This window comes from Microtus pennsylvanicus, chromosome 11, assembly GCF_037038515.1.
Source record: "Microtus pennsylvanicus isolate mMicPen1 chromosome 11, mMicPen1.hap1, whole genome shotgun sequence".
Lineage (NCBI taxonomy): Eukaryota > Metazoa > Chordata > Mammalia > Rodentia > Cricetidae > Microtus > Microtus pennsylvanicus.
This window is the reverse complement of record NC_134589.1, coordinates 37,848,189-37,866,654: the sequence shown is the minus strand read 5'-3', so window position 1 is coordinate 37,866,654 and position 18,466 is coordinate 37,848,189. Positions and strand designations below refer to the sequence as shown.

Sequence of the window (18,466 nt, the reverse complement as noted above, 5' to 3'; positions counted from 1 at the left end):
TGAGAGCAAGATAACTGGCAACAGTGTGGGCCTTGCAAACTCCCCATCCTGTCTGCACTGACACATCTCCCCCACGAGGCCACCCCTCCTCATTCTTGTACAAAAGCTCCAACAACTGTGCACATAGTATTAAAATAGATTAGCTTTGGTGGGCCATTACCTACCATGGGACTTTGGTGGGACAGTCTCAGGCTGCTTTGTCCACTGACTGCACACAAGGGTCTGGATGTGTCCAAGAGAAAGGGACTGCATGAAAATGGCAGCAGGACACTGGGGTACAGGCTCTGTGGCCCTCTCCTCTGCAAAGATCCCCACAGAGACTACAGTGACACAAGTCACCGTGACAAGGACCACATGGCCATAAACTGGGATATCTCACTCTTCCCATCCCCAGACTAAGAGGTCTGATTCTCCCAGTGAGCAGGTGCTCAGGAGAGGGGGAGATAGGGAAGTGAGTGGGGACTGTCATCCATTTGAATAGTTTATCTGTCAGGTAGCAAGTGGTAGAATGGAGATGAAGCGGTAAACGTAACTAGTCTGGAGAATCAGCCCTGGGTGTCAGCATGAGCGCTGCACCAGTGTCTACTAAGTTCTGGTAATGAGACCAGCTTTGCCTGGTATTTGGATGAGGGGGAGGAGGAGTTGCAAGAGTAAAGATCAATGAGGAGAAAGTTTAAGATATGTTACACAAAGCCCTTCCAGACAAGGAAGGCAAGTTCACATGTCGGGAGATCTGCAGGGCCTCCTTGGGAGATAGGGGCTGTTAAAGTTGATGGGGTCCCTGCGTGGATCCAAAACTCCCCATGAAGCCTGGGGACCCACATACACATCCTGAGGATCTCTTTTTATCTCAAACATTAAACACTCATGCTAATTGCATACATGTACAGTGGTCTTTGAGGGACTTCTTTAAGATCCTAACAGTTTCAGGGCTGGGGTGTGTTTCTTTCACTGGATCTGGTCTTAGGGTAAAAGTGTGTTTCCTTGGCTTTGGTTCAGGGTCAGACTGTGTTTCTGAGGTTCTGTTTTCAGGGCCAAATTATTTCTTAAACTGAACTGGTCTTTGGGCTAGGGTGGGTTTTTGTTTTGTTTTGTTTTGCTTTGCTTTGCTTTGTTGGGTGACTCTGGCTTCAGGGCCAGGGTGGATTTCTTCGGATGGCCCTATTACCCTACACTAGGTCTCCTTTTATTGTTTCTTCATCTGTCTAATTTCGTGACAGCTCTTGGAATTTTACCACCTCACTTCTTTCTCTGAGAGTTCATAATTAGGTCAGCAAAAAAAGGCAGGCACACTCCTCAGGGACTAGGGACACTGCATGTCTCCTATGGTTCCCATCCCTCCTCTATTCACCCCTGCAGCCTTCTCACTAAAGACCTGTCTTATAGAGAACCATTGGTCTAAGACAATCAACCATCACAGGGAAGCCAGACTCCTTTGAACTGGCTCTAGCCACTTTAAAATGGTTGAGATTCCATCACTTCCAGGGGACACTTCACTGCCTACTGCAGGTGAGAGGGGCCCAGATTCCACACCTCTTTAAAGGCCTACAGAACTCCAATAGACTCAAACACCTTCTCTCCCAGAAGCATGCTACATCACACACAACTGGATTTCCAGGAAGCCTGAAATGGCCCTGACCCTCCACAGTGACTGTCTCGGCTTCACTTCACTGAGTTGCTGAGCTACACAGAAGCAAGTATTTTCCTTGCGCAACATGTATAAAGAGCTAAGTTCTGCTCTAAGGAGGAGCTCAGTGCTAAAACATACGTAATTTTCTTTCCTGGTTATCTATGTTACCTATCAAGAAATAGTACTCTAATTGTAAATAGAGATAAGCAGTTATGAAATAGAAAAGGAGTCAGGCCATTAGCAGACACTTTCTGGGAAGCTCTTTTGCCTATACTTCCCAGCTGAGTGCTTCCTGTCACACCCAGGCTTCTAGGGTTACTGAGGGTATAAATTGCTTTGTGCATTCAGCCCAGCCAGAGCCAACATGAAGACACCCACAGTCTTGGTTTTGGTGGTTTTGATTGCCACTGTGATGGACACGGCCTATCCTCTGTCTTCTTCAGGAAGTAAGTGTGCCAAGGGGATACAATCTAAGAGCAGGAGAGGACTCAAAGGTCACTACAGGATGAGACTCAGCTGCCACAGGGCAAAGTCTTCTGCCATCTGCTTAGAGCAAACTCCTTATGGCCTATAGGAGTGACCACTCTTTATTTCTTATCTTTCTGTCAGAGAGAGAGAGAGAGAGTTACCTCTGACAGAAGCTGGGTTAGAGATCAGAAAACCTTACCTAGTTTGGAGATGTGCCTTGGATGTGGGGGTCACAGCAGCCATTGCTCAGAGATGAAGCTGGGGTATGGTGAGATGGGAGAGGTCTGGCTGTCATTAGATGTACAGAAGGGGCTGGGGTGGTGGAAGGTTCTTTCTGCTGAGACCGTATAGGCTTTGGGGAGGGAGCATACTCACCCACAGCCAGGAAACACTGAGGCCTCAGAGAGAGACTGGAGCTGGTGAAACTGAGGGAAGAGCCCTGGGGTGCAAAGGAGAATACAGAATTAGCTGCTTTCCTGCAGGTGACCAGGCTTTAGACCTCTAGCATCAATTCTCAACCTTGTCTTTCTGACTGCTTCAGGCTCCATAAACATCACTGTGTATTTCAGGATTGCAGAAACCTGGAGCTTGTCCCAAGGTGCCCCCAAACACTGTTGGAGTGTGTGTTGAGAGGTGCTCTGGAGATGATTCCTGCCCTGGGAAAATGAAGTGCTGCAGCAATGGGTGTGGTCATGTCTGCAAAGCTCCTGTTTCCTAAGTAAGTACAGTCCAGGGTCTCGCTTTCCTATTGTTGGGACACCGTGACCAAGACAACTTAGAGAAGAAACTTTCAAACTCCTTCTCCTGTCTCCAGTGACACATCTCCTCCAACAAGGACACACCTCCTATTTTTCCACATAAGCTCTAACAACTAAGCACCAAAAATTCAAATATATACGCTTTTGTGGGCCTTAAACATTCAAACCACGGAATCCTTTCAAGATATATCCAAGGGAGTAGTGAGTTTCCAGGGGACTTTGGTGGGGCAGTCTCATGCTGCTTTTTTCACTGACTGCACACAAACATCTGGATGTGAACAAGAGAAAGAAACTGGAAGTAAATGGCAGCAGGACCCTGGGGTACAGGCTCTGTGGCCCTCTCCTCTGCAAAGATCCCCACAGAGACTACAGTGACACAAGTCACCGTGACAAGGACCACATGGCCATAAACTGGGATATCTCACTCTTACCCTCCCCAGCCCAGGAGTACTGACTCTCCCACAGGCAGGCTTTCCTGGGAGGTACAGAGATAATGAAGTAAATGGAAATATTCGTCCATTTGAATGCCTTATGCAATAGGTAGGCCTGTGAGGGACGAGAGTAAGATGTAAATATAACTAGAGAATCAGCCCTGGGTGTCAGCATGAGCGCTGCACCAGACTCCACTAAGTCCTGATAATGGTGACCAGCTTTGCCTGGCGTCAGGATTGGGGGAGGAAGATTGCAAGAGTGAGATCAACAAGGAGAGAGCTTAAGTCAGTTGACACGGAGCCCACCAGACAAGGAAGGCAAGTTGAGAAGGTGGAAGATGAGCAGACCTTCCTTGGGAGATGGGGAAATATTGCCCTGGAGAGCTGGGGTGTCTGGGGGTGAAGGCGGGGACAGGACAAGAAGACCACATCCAAACAGTAATGAGCTGCCCAGCATAGCGTGAGAGCTAAACAGCTGGACAGATGAAAATCATGATCAAATTTGTATCGTAGACGGCTGGCAGCCCTGAGGAGGATGGATTCGATGCTTATAAGCCTGACTGAAGATCAGCCCCGAAAGATTCTGAATCCAGGGAGCCCGCCTGCTACTCCCTCATCCTAGAACTGCATCCTTAGAAGATAGAAGCCTACAATGTGGTCACTGATTCCTAGTGGTTGTGTTCAAAATAAACACTCCTTAGCATTCTCCTGCTGACGAGTTTTTTCCCATTGACTATTCCAATGAGCAGAGCCATCCCAGTAGCCTCCAGAGAGTCCCATGAACCCCTAGGTCCCAGGATAGAGGACAAGTAGTTCCTAAATAACCCCTCTTCCCCTGCTGTGTCTGTACCTACAAACATGACAGAGGACATAAGGATATTTTCTGGGTGCATTCTGTGACCTTAAGTCTGCTCAAGCAAACAAAATAAGTGAGTATGTACCACCGAGCAGGCCTGCTGGGGCTGCATTTACTGGGTCATCATTCAGGAGGAGCAGGAAGGGCTCAGGGAATTCCTCATTGTAAGGCAGTACAACCTCCTGCTGGACTGGATCGTCTACTCCAGGAACACAGCCATGGCCTCTGGATTGTGGGTTCTGCTTAGCATGAGTTCATAGGCTCAGGGAGTAGGTTCAGGGATTAATAGCAAATGCTGCTCTTTCAGAGGACCTGAGGTCAGTTCCCAACATCCATTACATTATAAGTGGCTGATAACTCCCTATAACTCCTGTTTCAGGTATACTGACAACTCTAATGTCCTCAGACACCCACCTTCATGTGCCCATGCACCCCACTCTCACCCCAATGACAGAGTTACACCTCCAGAGGGAAAGGTATCCTGACTTGTCAGGAAGTTAGTCTATACCTGCAAGCATTATAGTTCTGAAGGGGAAAGGTATCCTGACTTACTTGAAAGTCAGGATTGGCCTGCAGCTCTGAAGGAAGTTTTCCTGGATACCTACAGCTCTAGAGGAAAAGGTATCCTGTGAAGGGAAGGCATGCTGGGTACCTGCACTGTGAGGAGAAAGGTATCCTGACTTGTCAGGAAGTCAGGCTATACCTGAAGCTGGGATCCAGTGGGGGATGGTCTCCCTGCAGGATGTGGCAAGCCTGCTCATGTCTCCAGTGACACATCTCTTCCAGCAAAGACACACCTATTCTTGCACATACGCTCCAACAACTATGCAACAAAAATACAAATATATACACTTTTGTGGGCCTTTCAAACCACCAAATCCTTTCAAGATATATCCAAGGGAGTAGTGAATTTCCAGGTGACTTTGGTGGGACAGTCTCATGCTGCTTTGTCCACTGACTGCAACAAGAATCCGGATGTGACCAAGAGAAAGAAACTGGAATTAAATGGCAGTTTAATTCTTCTCTGAGAGAGAAAGAGAGAGAGAGAGAGAGAGAGAGAGAGAGAGAGAGAGAGAGAGAGAGAGAGAGGGAGAGACACACAGAGAGAGAGAGCCATCACAGAGCAGCTCTGCTCTGCACCCATAATGCAGCTTCCCAGCAGAGGTATCCATTTCTTCTCAGCTCAGGCCCAAGATGGTACTTCTTCTGCTTCACTCTGCTAATGGAAAACCTCTGCAGAAACGTACAATCTGCCCTGGCTCTGGTGAAAAGTTGTTACTTCTGCCCTGATCCCCTAAGGGAGCTTCCCGGAAAAATGTCAGTTGCTTCTTCTGCTCTGCTCCGCTAAGGGAGCTTCCCAGCAGAGATTCTGCTCCACACTGGAGAAAGATCTTCACCCAAAACTCTTTCAGTAGATTTATCTGGGAAGGAGGAATCCAGGAGAGTGACTGCCTCTGCAAAATAGAGGACAGCTGCCAACTGCACAGGCAGAGGGGGTATATAGACCTTCTTAGGGCCAGAGATTTTCGGGGGGGGGGGGGATTGGTCAGATTTTGGTTCCCTTGAGCTTGGACAAGTTTAGATTGTCTAGATTTTCTACTCAGGGCTTGGTAGGTTTTCTGCTCAGAGACTGGTAGGTTTCATGTTCAGTTAATCAAGTGCAGATTTGGCTCTGGTTTCAGGGTAAAAGTGTCTTTCTTTCATTGGCCTGTTTTAGCCTTTTGGCTCTACTTTTGAGAGGGCCAGGATATCATACCATACCAAGATCCTAATAACTCACTTAAATATTAGGCCTCAGTTCCTGCCCCTTGAAACTGAACAGGCAGTTTCTGAGGAAGCCATGGACTATGGACAGTCAATCACCAATGCCCCTGATGGTGAGGTCACCAGGAAAACTGCACTTACCAGATCTAAGCCAGCCTCTCAGTATCTCGAGGCAATGACCAAATAAGGATAGATCCTGGGATTTGTCCAAGCCTGCCCAAAATTGCAAAGACTATAACTTTAGTTTCACCCTGCTAACCCTAGCCAATCAGAAATGTACCAGTCTGATTGGCACTCATGTAAGCCAATCCTAGATAGAATGACCTCACTACTTTAGCATTCCTTTAGCTGTGTATAAAAGGAGCCTGGAGCTTCTCTTGAGATCATTGCCATTTTACCTTTGTGTCGGGTGTGTGGCCCCTGCATGCTGGATCTCTCTTTTTTATGGTTTATTTAACTTTATTTTATGTGCATTGGTGTGAAGGTGTCAGATCTTCTGGGACTGGATCATCAGACAGTTGTAAGCTGCCATGTGGGTGCTGGGAATTGACCCCGGGTCCTCTGGAAGAGTAGTCAGTGCTCTTAACCGCTGAGCCATCTCTCCAGCCCTCACCAGATCTCTTTTTATCTCGAACATTAAACACTCTTGCTAATTGCATACAAGTCCTGTGGTCTTTGAGGGCCTTCTTTAAGACCCTAACAGTTTCAGGGTGTGGATGTGTTTCTTTCCCTTGCTCTCTCTGGACTGTGTTTCTTTGGCTCTGGATCAGGGTCAGACTGTGTTTCTGTGGTTCTGGTTTTAGGGCCAAATTGTTTCTTTCAGTGGCTCTGGTATCAGGGCCAGGGTGAGTTTTTTGCTTTGTTTTGTTTTGCTGGCTGACCCTGGTTTCAGGGCCAGGGTAGATTTCTTCGGATGGCCCTATTACCCTACACTAGGTCTCCTTTTATAGCTCCTTCATCTGTCTAATATTTGTTCACCACCTGGATCTGCCATCCTTCTGATCTCCAGTCCCTTCAGCCAGGCTAATCCTGCTCTTTACTTCTGCAGCCAAACAAGAAAAGAAAAGAAATAGAAAATAGAAAACAACTGCTGGATCTTATGAATTTATGGTTAACCCATAAATTATAACATTATAAACAAACACACATGATCTGCCTTTGTTTCTAACATAGGATGCACACAGCAGAACGGGAAAAGTTACAGGCACCAAGACTGTTTTCCTCAATCCGAAGGAAGGATGGAAACTCATGGAGCAAAGCTTGTAGCCAAACAAAGCCCCCCCGGTTCCTGAGAAGTAACCTGCAAAGACAACTCCAAAGCCAGCCACCTGATGGCTATGGCACCTGCACAGCTGGCGGCATTTTTCCACTCCAGCTCTTTCTTGGGAGTCTATAATTGGGGCAACACACGAGACCGGCACTCTCTTCAGCAGCTAGGGATGCGGCCTGTTCTCCTGTGGCTCCCATCCCTCCTCTGCTCACCAGTGCAGCTTTCTTTCTGAAGTCCTGTCTTACAGAAAAGCATGGGTCTTAGAAGACCGACCATCACAGCCTGTCTGCTATGTACTAGCTAATCTTTGCATATTCATCTCTTCCAGGGGAAACCTCATTGCCTACTTCGGCAGGATAGAGGGGAATCAATTCCACAATTGTTTAGGGATCTCATCTGTAGAGCTCCAAACGGCACAAGCTCCGTCTCTCCCAGAAGCAGGCTACATACAGTCTTACAGAACTGGGTGTCTGGGAACCCCCCCCCCCTCCATGGCCCTGACATTTCATGGTGGCCTCTCCGCTTCAGCTCTCACTCTGAGCTGTCCTTTGCTCACCGATTTATAAAGGGCTAATCTGTGCTGTAAGGAGGAACTCGGTATTCAAACAGACTTAGATTCCCCCCTGGCTATCTAGCCTACCTATCAGGAAACAATAATCTAGTTGTATTTGAAGAGAAGCCAGTTACAAAATAGAAGGAGCCAGGATATCCGCAGGCACTTTCTGGAGAGTTCTTTTTTTTTCTGTACTTGTTGATTGCTTGCCTCCTGTCACATGAGTGCTTCTCAAGTTGCTGAGACTATAAATTGGTGTGTGTGTGTTCAACACAGTCAGAGCCAACATGAAGACATCCGCAGTCTTGGTTCTGCTGGCTTTGATTGCCTGTACTCTGGCTTCTACCGCAAGTAAGGTGCTAAGGAATGACAGGCTGAGAGTAGAGAGGGCTCAAAGGTCACCAGGGCCTGAGACTCCGGCTGCCACAAGGGAAAGCCATGTGCTTACTGTGTGGATCAAAACTCACTTCTTTTGACCTATATGAGTGATCATACCACATAACTTATATGAGAGATAGGGAAAGAAGGAGAGAGAGAGAGTGAAGGAGAGAGAGTTAGAGTTGATCTGACAGAAACTGGGTTAAAGATCAGAAAACCTTACCTAGTTTGGAGATGTGCCTTGAATGTGGGGGTCACAGCAGCCATTGCTCAGAGATGAAGCTGGGGTGTGGTGGGATGGGAGAGGTCTGGCTGTCATTAGAGGGTTTACCGCATCTTCTCAGATGTACAGAAGGGGCTGGGATGGTAGAAGGTTCTTTCTGCTGAGACTGTATGGGCTTTGGGGAGGGAGCACACTCTCCCATAGCCAGGAAACACTGAGGCCTCAGAGAGAGACTGGAGCTGGTGAAGCTGAGGGAAGAGCCCTGGGGTGCAAAGGAGAATACAGAATTAGCTGCTTTCCTGCAGGTGACCAGGCTTTAGACCTCTAGCATCAATTCTCAACCTTGTCTTTCCGACTGCTTCAGATTCCATAAACATGACTGTGTATTTCAGGATTAGAAAAACCTGGAGCGTGTCCCACGTTGCCCCCATTTAGTGGTGGAATTTGTGTTGAGAACTGCTCTGGAGATGATTCCTGCCCTAGGGATCAGAAGTGCTGCAGCAATTCGTGTGGTCATGTCTGCAAAGCTCCTGTTTACTAGGTGAGTACAGTCCAGGGTCTCGCTTTCCTATTGCTGTGACACCATGACCAAGAGAACGTAGAGAAGAAAGAGTTTATTGGGACGACAGTTTCAGACAGGGAGTCCATGACCTTCACGGTGGGGAGCATGGCAGCTGGCAGACAGGCATGGTGCTGGAGCAGTAGTGGAAAGCTGACATCTTGACACACAGTCATGAAGCTGAGAGCAAGATAACTGCAACAGTGTGGGCCTTTGACACCCCCAATCCTCTCTCCAGGCCACACCTCCTATACCTTCCACAAATGTATAATTGTGGACCAACTGTTCAAATATATATAAGCCCATGGAAGCCATTACCATTCAAACTACCATATCCAGTCAAGGTATGTCCAAAGGAGTGACTGAGTGTCCAGGGGACTTTGGTGGGATAGTTTTATGTTGCTTTGTCCATTGACTGCACACAAGAGTCTGGATGTGTCCAAGAGAAAGAAACTGGAAGTCAACAGCAGCAGGACCCTGGGGTACAGGCTCTGTGGCCCTTTCCTCTGCAAAGATCCCCACAGAGACTACAGTGACACAAGTCACCGTGACAAGGACCACATGGCCATAAACTGGGATATCTCACTCTTCCCATCCCCAGACTAAGAGGTCTGATTCTCCCAGAGAGCAGGTGCTCAGGGGAGGGGGAGATAGGGAAGTGAGTGGGAACCGTCATCCATTTGAATACTTTATCTGTCAGGTAGCAAGTGGTAGAATGGAGATGAAGCGGTAAATGTAACTAGTCTGGAGAATCAGCCCTGGGTGTCAGCATGAGCGCTGCACCAGTGTCTACTAAGTTCTGATAATGGAGACCCGCTTTAACTGAGGAGAGGCAGGAGAGATGCAAGAGTGGAGATCCAGCATGAGAAAGCTTAAGGGAGGATACACAGAGCCCACTAGACACGGATGGCAAGTTCAGATGGTGGGAGACAAGCCGGCCCTCTTGGAAGATGGAAAAATGATAGCCACGGAGAGCTGTGTTGTCTGGGGGTGGAGGTGAAGGCGAGGACAGGACAACAAGGCCACATCCAAACAGTAATGAGCTGCCCAGCATAGCGTGAGGACTGAGCGGCTGGGATCTTCCTAAACAGATGAAAATCATGATCAAATTTGTATTGTAGATGGATGGCAGACGGTGGAAAGAGGAATTCGATTCTGTACTCATAAGCACCTCTGGAAGATTTTTTTCTGAATCCACAGAACCCATGCCTGCTACTTTCTTGCCCTAGAATTGCACCCTTAAAAGATGAAAACTTATAATGTTGTGACTGCTTCCTATTCTGTGTGTCCAAAATAAATGATCCTTAGCATTGTCTTGTTGGAGATTTCTTTCCATTTGTGCATCCTACTGACTCTTCTGATTAGCAGAGCCATCCCTGTCGCCTCCAGAGTCCCATGCTCACTGAGCCCACAGGATCCCAGCAGATCAGTACAAATTAATCCTAAAAATCCCTCTTCCCATGCTGTGTCTGTGCCTGCAAACATGGCAGAGGACAGAAGAGTATTTCCTGGGTGCAATCTATGACCTTAAGTCTGGTCAAGCAAACAAAATGAAGTGAGCATGCCCCACCAAGCAGGCCTGCTGGGGCTGCATTTACTGAGTCATGATTCAGGAGGAGCAGGAAGGACTCAGGAATTCCCTATTCTAAGGCAGTACAACCTCCTGCTGGACTGGATCTCCTACTACAGGAGCATGACCATTACCTCTGGAGTGTGGGTTCTGCTGTTCATGAGTAAAGAGGTAGGGGACATCAATAACATCCTGACATCAATAACAGGGACAACTTCCTAAAACTCCAGCTCAAGGAGGATCTGACACCTCTGACCCCCTCAGACAGCTGTACTCATGTACATACATATTCATGCAGCCTCGTCCCACATAATACACATAATTTAAATTAGCTTTTAAATCATTAAGAAGCAGGGGCTGGAGAGATGGCTCAGTGGTTAAGAGCATTGCCTGCTCTTCCAAAGGTCCTGAGTTCAATTCCCAGCAACCACATGGTGGCTCACAACCATCTGTAATGAGGTCTGGTGCCCTCTTCTGGCCTGCAGGCATACATGCAGACAGAATACTGTATACATAATAAGTAAATAAATATTTTTTAAAAATCATTAAGAAGCATGGATTAGAAGAACCCATTCCTGTCCTGTCTACATTAGGTGTTAGAACTTAAGTGAAATACCTCCAGGAGTCTTGGCCCTTCCCTATGTTTCTAACCCAGTACTGGTGCAGGGAAGGGCTTCTGCCCCTCCCCTGGCCTTAGCTGGATGCCTGCAAGCCATGTTCAGGTTTGATTGCCTGCTTCCATGAGCATTGCTGGGGTTTGTGGAGGATGGGTACAATGGACTAGCGATGAAAAAGTAGACCTTTCTTTTTCAGGGGAGAATCTCACCAGGAAACATTTAGCCTCTGTTATCTTGTCTAGGTCCCCTGATATTGTCCCCCAAAGTTTGGTGTCCCGTGTCTGTCTCTATCACAACACTGCTCCTGCACCTCACAGGGCTTCTCTTATAACTCGAAGCCCTGTGCCTCCTTCTGTGTAGTTCCCTCTAGAATGCTTGCGTTGTCTTCTCTCTGGTCACTGGCTCTGTTTCCTCTAAAAGCCTCTCTCTTTCATGTCAGTTCTGATTCTCAAGTGTCTTGTTTTTCACCCTCACAGAGTTCCCTTGTGGCTAGTCATATGCTGATCCCCAGCTCCTTACTCGTGCCTTCCTAGTGACATCATCTGGGGTTGGGGGGACTGCCCACCCTACAGAGTAGGACGTCTTGTCAAAGAGAAGGATATTATCATCTGGGCTCATCTAGTCCCAATTTGTCAAGCACATTTTGTCCAGTAAATGACTCTGTCTCAGGAAACTTCTCTTAACCTCTTCCAGTTGGGGTTCAATCCGATAAACAAATAGGTTAAACATTAATAAGAATGGCATCGTTGTGTGTGCTTGGGGGTTGCCTTGCCAGCTGCAAACCTAGGCAGACTGCCAACGTGATAGCTCAGAATCCCTTGGCAAGAATGCCCTCACCAGGGGAGCCTTGGCTCTGCCCTTCAAGCATCTCCAACTCGGTCTCCCCATCCCAGCTTGTCTAAGCTGATTTCTCTTAAGCTTATTGCTTTTGGATTAAAAGACTGTTGCGCGATACGGCCCCAGTCACATCTAGATAAACATTCAAATGCTCGGCTGTAACATAACTGAGTTGGCGCACAAAATTAATCACCACGGTGCCCCTGACTGACTGCATCTCTTCTTTAATAACTGTCTCCCCTGGGTGCTCTATCAGCTAAATCTCAGCGTTAGGGAATAGGGAGATGGGAAATGGAAAGAGACACACTCTCCTTAGACACGGTAGATCAGCCTCCATCCATCATAAGTCTCTCCTGTGTGACTATGTTTTGTCATTCTGACCCATACAGGACTGGTTTTGTTGGACTCTTCCCTCCAACAATAATCTTCCTGTGACAAGGTAGAGTAGGAGAGTGCAGAATATGACCCTCCAGTGTGGCGTCTCTCTATGGTCCCATCCCTTTCTGTACCAAGCGGAACACCTACCCCTCGCCAACACAATATACCAGAGTTTCTCTTCAAGGGTCTTGTAGTCTTTCTGTTCACTGCAAAAAGCTTCCAGAGATACCCGAAGAAGCTAAATGTCGCCTTGTGGGGTGGGGCTGGGGGGGGGCAGTGTTTCCTTGCTAACTAGTGACTTTCTAAACGATTGTTTATTTGTGTGTATGCGTGTTTGTATAAGCACATGCCACAATGTACGTGCGGACGTCAGAAGGCAACTTACGGAAGCTGGTTCTCTCCTTCCAGCATGTGGGTCCCAGGGATGGAACTGAGGTCATCAGCCTTGGCCTTTGCCTGCTGGGTCATCTCACTAGCCCTGACTGCTGACTTTCTAAAGCCCAGGAGGGCCTAACAACACGGTCTCTATTATTACTATTACCTAGTAGCTGAAGCAGTAATAGTAGTAGTACACATTTACCCGGAGTTTGTTTGTTACTTTGAGCGTCTTTTATGGCTATGAGAGATTATAAACAAGAAAGCTTTTGTTTTATAATCCAGAAATTCCTTACTTTTCTATATTGCAAGTTTTGCTTGAAAATAGACCAAATCTTTCTTCTGTCCTCTCTTTCTGCCTTAGTCCATTCGGGCTTCTGAGGCAGACTGCTACAGACCGAGCAGCTTACAAGGGGTTTTCATCTGCATGCCACAAACGTCTTAGACTGTCCTGGGCTAGTGCATTACTTCCTGCTTAGGTTTGAGTGTGCTTTGACCGTGTCAAACCACCAAACCCTTGAGGAATTAAAAGCAAAACAGAGCAACAAAATAACCAACCATTTATCTAGCTCAAAATTCTGTAGGTTGGTTGGGCGGCCTAGTTTGGCCCATCTCAGTGGCATCTGCAGGCACATGGCTTTTCTGAAGGGAAATGGAAGATCAAAGTGGACCTCATTTGCATGACTTGGGACTGATGGGTTGGACTGACCGTCAGAATGCCTGGGTCACAAGTGCTTTGTCACCTAGTAGTCCACATCAAGCTCCTTGGATGTCGGTGGCAGGATTCCAGGATCCTAAAAAAGAAAGTACAGACCTCCCCATGCCTCACTTGCTCTGAACATCTCACTGCTTATTAGACAAAAATAAATCGTCTTCAAATCATACTTAAAAGAACAGCTAAGCAAATAATTCAGATGCTATGAAAGGCGGAGTAAGAGTCCGGTAAAGAAGTGAGTTCATAGAGACACAAGGGCTCTCTGTGGGGTCTTGTTTTCCCCATCTAGCACAGGAGGACCCTTTTCTACATTTGTTTAACAGAGAGTCACAGTGTGGAAACGGGGTGGGCCTGCGACTACTGGTGTTTTGGAAATGACCGCATTTCATCTACTGCCTATTCACATTTCTTCAAATCTAAACATCTTTAAAAAGCAGGATAAATGGAGCCAAGCAGTGGTGGCACACACACCTTTAATCCCAGCACACGGGGGGGGGGGGGGCGGGGGGCAGAGTCTAGCAGATCTCTGTGAGTTCGAGGCCAACCTGGTTTACAGAGCGAGTTCCAGGACAGGCTCCAAAGCTACAGAGAAACCCTGTCTGAGAAAACAAAACAAAACAAAAAATTTAGGATAAATCTTGGGGTAGATGTCAGGTCACAGTTTAGTTAGCAAGGTTTCATTCTTCTTAATTGCATAGGAAATGGTGGTGCTTCCAAAAATGGATTGTTTCTTAGATTCAGTGAAATCCAGTAAACCTGACTGGCTAGTTGACTGTAGGGCAGGTCATTCCAGATTGTTCTCACCTGGCATCAGTCCAACTTTTGGGTGAGCTCTCCTTTGGTTCACAGGGAAGGGACCTGGCATCCAAAGTCTCTCAAAAAGCTTAGAACTTTCTTTCTTTCTTTCTTTCTTTCTTTCTGTCTGTCTGTCTTCCTTCTTTCCTTCCTTCCTTTCTTTTTTCTTCCTTTTCTTTTTTTTTTTTGAGACAGGGTCTTACTGCATAGTCCTAGCTGTTCTAGAACTCACTATATAGACCAGGCTGGGATTAAAGGCCTGTGCCACCATGCCTGGCTCCTAGAACCTTTTATAAGAGGTGTTTGGCATTTGTCTAAGGTTGTGAAGGCTGTAGAGAAAAACAACACGGTCCTCACTAGGGCTTTCAAGCTGACTACCAGCCTTGAGGAGGGAAAGAGCGGTTCCCTGGCAGCCTGAGAGTTAGCCTCCTTTATGGAACCCCTCCTATGGGGGATGAATTCACTGTTGACGTGTTTTTAACAGGCTTGCCTCAGTCGTCGATTGAACATTAAGTGTTGAGTTGAGAGATGGGGCTTGCTGGGCCCTGCAATCCCAGCATTTGGGAGGCTGAAAGATCACAAGTCTGGTTATGTAGTAAAATTTTATCTCAAAAAAATAAAACGTAGTAAACAAGTCATTAGTGTGTAAGTGAACCAAACAAGAGTACTGCTTGTTTTACTGCCTTTTCTTTCCTTGCTATTTCCTTTTCCATTTCTAGCTCTCGTGTCTGTATGTATAGTTGTTGGGAATTTAACTGAACACTCGTATGCAGGTCTGTGTAACCCCAATGTCCTTTTGCCCCAGCGGACTTGGGAAAGAACAGTAGCGTTCTCTTTGTTCATACTTCCTCTTGCTGTTAGTATTTATCACCTTCCACTGGAGTCCATTCCTGTCCTTATACTTACATGCATGCTTTGAACATCTCTAACGATGTACCAAGGATTAGGTAACCAGACAAGGTCAGCTCATGTCATGCCAACGTAGCTCCCCATGGGCAATCTGCTCACTGAAGCCATTAGTGTCTTGAGCCTATCCCTTTCTTTCCAGATACTCTCAAACATGCAAGACTCTTCAAGGACCACATTGCACTCATTCTTATCAAGCCTCACTCTATAGAAAAGGCATAAGAGAAACCATATTACTGTCTCCAAGAGAGTTCAGAAGGGAGTGATGTAGGTGGGCTTTCTGTCTATGTGTTACTTTCATTGGTTAATAAAGAGACTGCCTTGGCCTTTTGATGGGGCCAAAAATTAGGTGGGCGGAGTAGACAGAGTATAGAATGCTGGGAAGAAGGGAACTGAGGCAGACGCCATGATTCTCCGACTCAAGAGGGACGTAGGCTAGAATCTTTCCCAGTAAGCCACCACCTCATGGTACTACACAGATTATTAGAAATGGGTTAAGCAAGATGTGAGAATTAGCCAATAAGAGGCTGAAACTAATGGACCAGGTAGTGTTTAAATGAATACAATTTGTGTGTTGTTATTTCGGGTGTAAAGCTAGCCATGTAGGAGCCAGGCAGAACACAGCCCTCCACTTCTCACTACAAGGGAGGCATTGGGCTAGAAAACATAATGGATTACTTCCTCAACCTCTCTTTTGTCTGTCTCTAATCCAGCAGTCAGGCAGCTCTGCCACATACTCTCTGAATGAGTCCAGAGCAACAGAGAATACACTCCTCTGGAAGGAAGAAGGAAGTCCCAAAAACCAGAAACGGACCAACTGCCACTTCGCTGTGGCTGCTCTCAACTGCTTCCTTGAGTCATTTAGACAACACTGCATTGACCCCGGGAGGACACTGTCAGTACAAAAACAATCTTAAACTAATTCATTCAGAGTTTGAGCAACTATAAACTAAACAAATCAACGGAAAAAAGAAAAACAACAAATGTCCTCAACCAAAGCAGGCTCCTAGAACACCAGCCAATAATACCATACAGCAGTATTTAGAAGACAGGGAAGGGCCAGATAGAAACAAGGCGACTAAACTACAATTGAAATGGTTAATCGGTTACAGAGTCTCCGGCAAGTGCTGAAGTTAAACCACACACCAGTAAACTGCAGCTTCCAATAGGCTTAGTATAGGCGCTTGGTCCTAATTAAGGGCTTCATCAAATTGTACCTAGTGGCCCAGGTCTCCCAACTTACCCTGAAGATTAGTGTAATGGCCCCTTCTGAGGAAACAGAACCTGAGTTCTTGAGTCGTTTGGCTCAAGGGCAAAGGTAGGAATGGTGGTGCGGTCCATTGCGCCATCTGCTGGCTGTTCCTGTGCAGAACGCGGGACTACCTGTAAAACTCACCTTTCCTAAATACATACCACCCTTATTTCAAACGCAGAGAAATTGGGCTCAGAGACATAGCACATGTGTCCTAAATCAAAAAGTTTATGAATGGCCTAGCCGATGTCCTTGCTTCCCAAACCAAAACTCTTTCCTGCAAACCATGCTATCTCCCCAAACACAGCAGCCATGAGAAGTCAGTGTCTTCCTCTTTCTACACTTTCCTCTAAGCTGTACAGAACAAAGCAAAAGACCCAGCTTCTCCCAGCAGTGACCACAAATGGGAGGGGCCGTGGCTGCCCCTACGGACTCGTTCACAGCAAAGCTCCGCACTTGGGCCCGTTTCTTCCGCTCACATTAACCTTTTCCAGCTCTGAGCAAAGACAGAGAAATTCTTCTCAGTGTGTCCTCTTCCTGGACGGTTGGACGTTCTCCCTCCACTTCCCTAGCCAGGGCCCCAAAGCTACTATACCCATGAGCCTCCTGACATGGGCAGTGGGGACAGCTATTCCTGGGCTGTCGTCATTCTTCTAGTGTGCGGGCAAACATGGCCTCTGGCCCCACACACTTGGCAGGTGAGGAGGTTTCCTTTTAAATCTCGCTTTGGAATTTTGGCTGGAAAGTTCTGCCCATTCTTTCTTAGCTCTTTGCTTTCATGTAAGTGGTTTATGCCCTCGGGGGTCTAGTTCTATACTTTTTGGGTCAATAATACCTATTTGCGGGCTGGAGCAAGGAGCCCTCTCCCCAGAGCAGAAACTGAACATTTGGGGAACCCGGAATTCAGTTCCCAGCACCCACCTAGAGCAGTTCACAATCATGTGTTAACTCCAGGTCCAGGGGATCTGCTGCCCCCCCCCCCCACTGGTCTCCGGGAGAGCCTGTATTCACAAGCACAGACCTAGACACAGACACATGCGCAATTAAAAGTTTTGAAAAACAATAAATCTCTTTTTATAGGCTACTCATTTCATAGGGAATCTCATAACAAATGGGTGAACCTCCATGTGAACCATTTATCGTGAAATTGGCACGATACTGTTTTGGAAAATGGTAGGGAAACCACACGGGAAAATGAAAGTGAGCGTTGCCTCTATCAGCAGACACCCTTCATCAAGAGGGAGCATAACTCATACTGGAGAGAACCCACCATGTTTAGTGTGCTGTGGAGCTCAAATGAAATCCCAGCAAGCCAGCAGTCTTCTCTTTTTGCTACAGGGTTCCATAGCATCTGGTCCAAAGATTCCCGTGCCTCTATCTTGGTCCCCAGTGTGGACTTTAGCTAGGCCAATGGAGTACCACCCTCATAATATATGTCTCATGGGCGGGTTGAATCTTGCAGGGGTGGGTTAGAATTATCTAGAATGGGTTCTTATAAATGTGGATGCCTAAACTCGCCCTTCCTGGATTATACCATGTGATCACTCCCTCCTACACAGCACCAGAATGCCATCTACTGTTCGATGTGGTGAGAAGGTGCTCACCAGTAGCTGATTAGACCACACCTAATCTTAGAACATTTGCTTCAGAAATAATAAGCCAACTAAACCTTAAAAAAAAACCGAGATCCATTCAGATTGAGGTATTTTGCGATAGCAATAGAAAACAGACTAAGACAAGGCTCACTGACAGTCCTCCATGCAAACCCACAGCACCAGCCCGGAACACAATGATGAGTTTTAATACCTCTTAAAACTGCCTCATAGAACCTTTTATAATGTAAGAACTGTTGGGAAACCCACACAGTACACTATCCCAATGACCCCAGGTGATTTTACTGTCTACAGAGGTTTGAGAAAACAGTGTGAAGCTGCCTGTCCTATTCAGTGTTTATAAGGGATACACGGCCTCATGTAATAAACTACTTTCCCTGAAAGACAGGAGTCGTCATAGGAAGACTCAGCAAGATTGTTTGTTTGAGACAGGCTCTTACTCTGTAGCCCAGGCTGGCCCAGAACTCACTAAGCAGCCCAAGCTAGTCTCAAAATTGAAACAATCCTTCTTCCTCCAC

At 46.9% G+C, this 18,466-nt stretch overlaps 1 protein-coding gene and 1 long non-coding RNA gene across 3 annotated transcripts; both read left to right on the top strand.

The window, feature by feature from the left end:
* The first annotated feature begins 1,954 nt into the window (after window positions 1-1,954).
* Window positions 1,955-3,990, top strand: LOC142831870 (WAP four-disulfide core domain protein 18-like). 2 transcript variants are annotated; one of them, XM_075942286.1, is made up of 3 exons: window positions 1,955-2,076; window positions 2,668-2,816; window positions 3,801-3,990. In XM_075942286.1, exons 1-2 carry the CDS (start codon window positions 1,995-1,997, stop codon window positions 2,814-2,816), a joined length of 231 nt encoding a protein of 76 aa, XP_075798401.1. In that variant the 5' UTR covers window positions 1,955-1,994; the 3' UTR covers window positions 3,801-3,990. The 2 variants fall into 2 exon arrangements, with proteins under 2 accessions (XP_075798401.1, XP_075798402.1); XM_075942287.1 differs by having other exon boundaries at window positions 3,771-3,990.
* Window positions 3,991-7,990: 4,000 nt separating this feature from the next.
* LOC142831869 (uncharacterized) lies at window positions 7,991-10,203 on the top strand. The gene is made up of 2 exons (XR_012907083.1): window positions 7,991-8,081; window positions 10,012-10,203. It is a non-coding gene; the product is annotated as an uncharacterized LOC142831869 (long non-coding RNA).
* The last annotated feature ends 8,263 nt before the right edge of the window (window positions 10,204-18,466 follow it).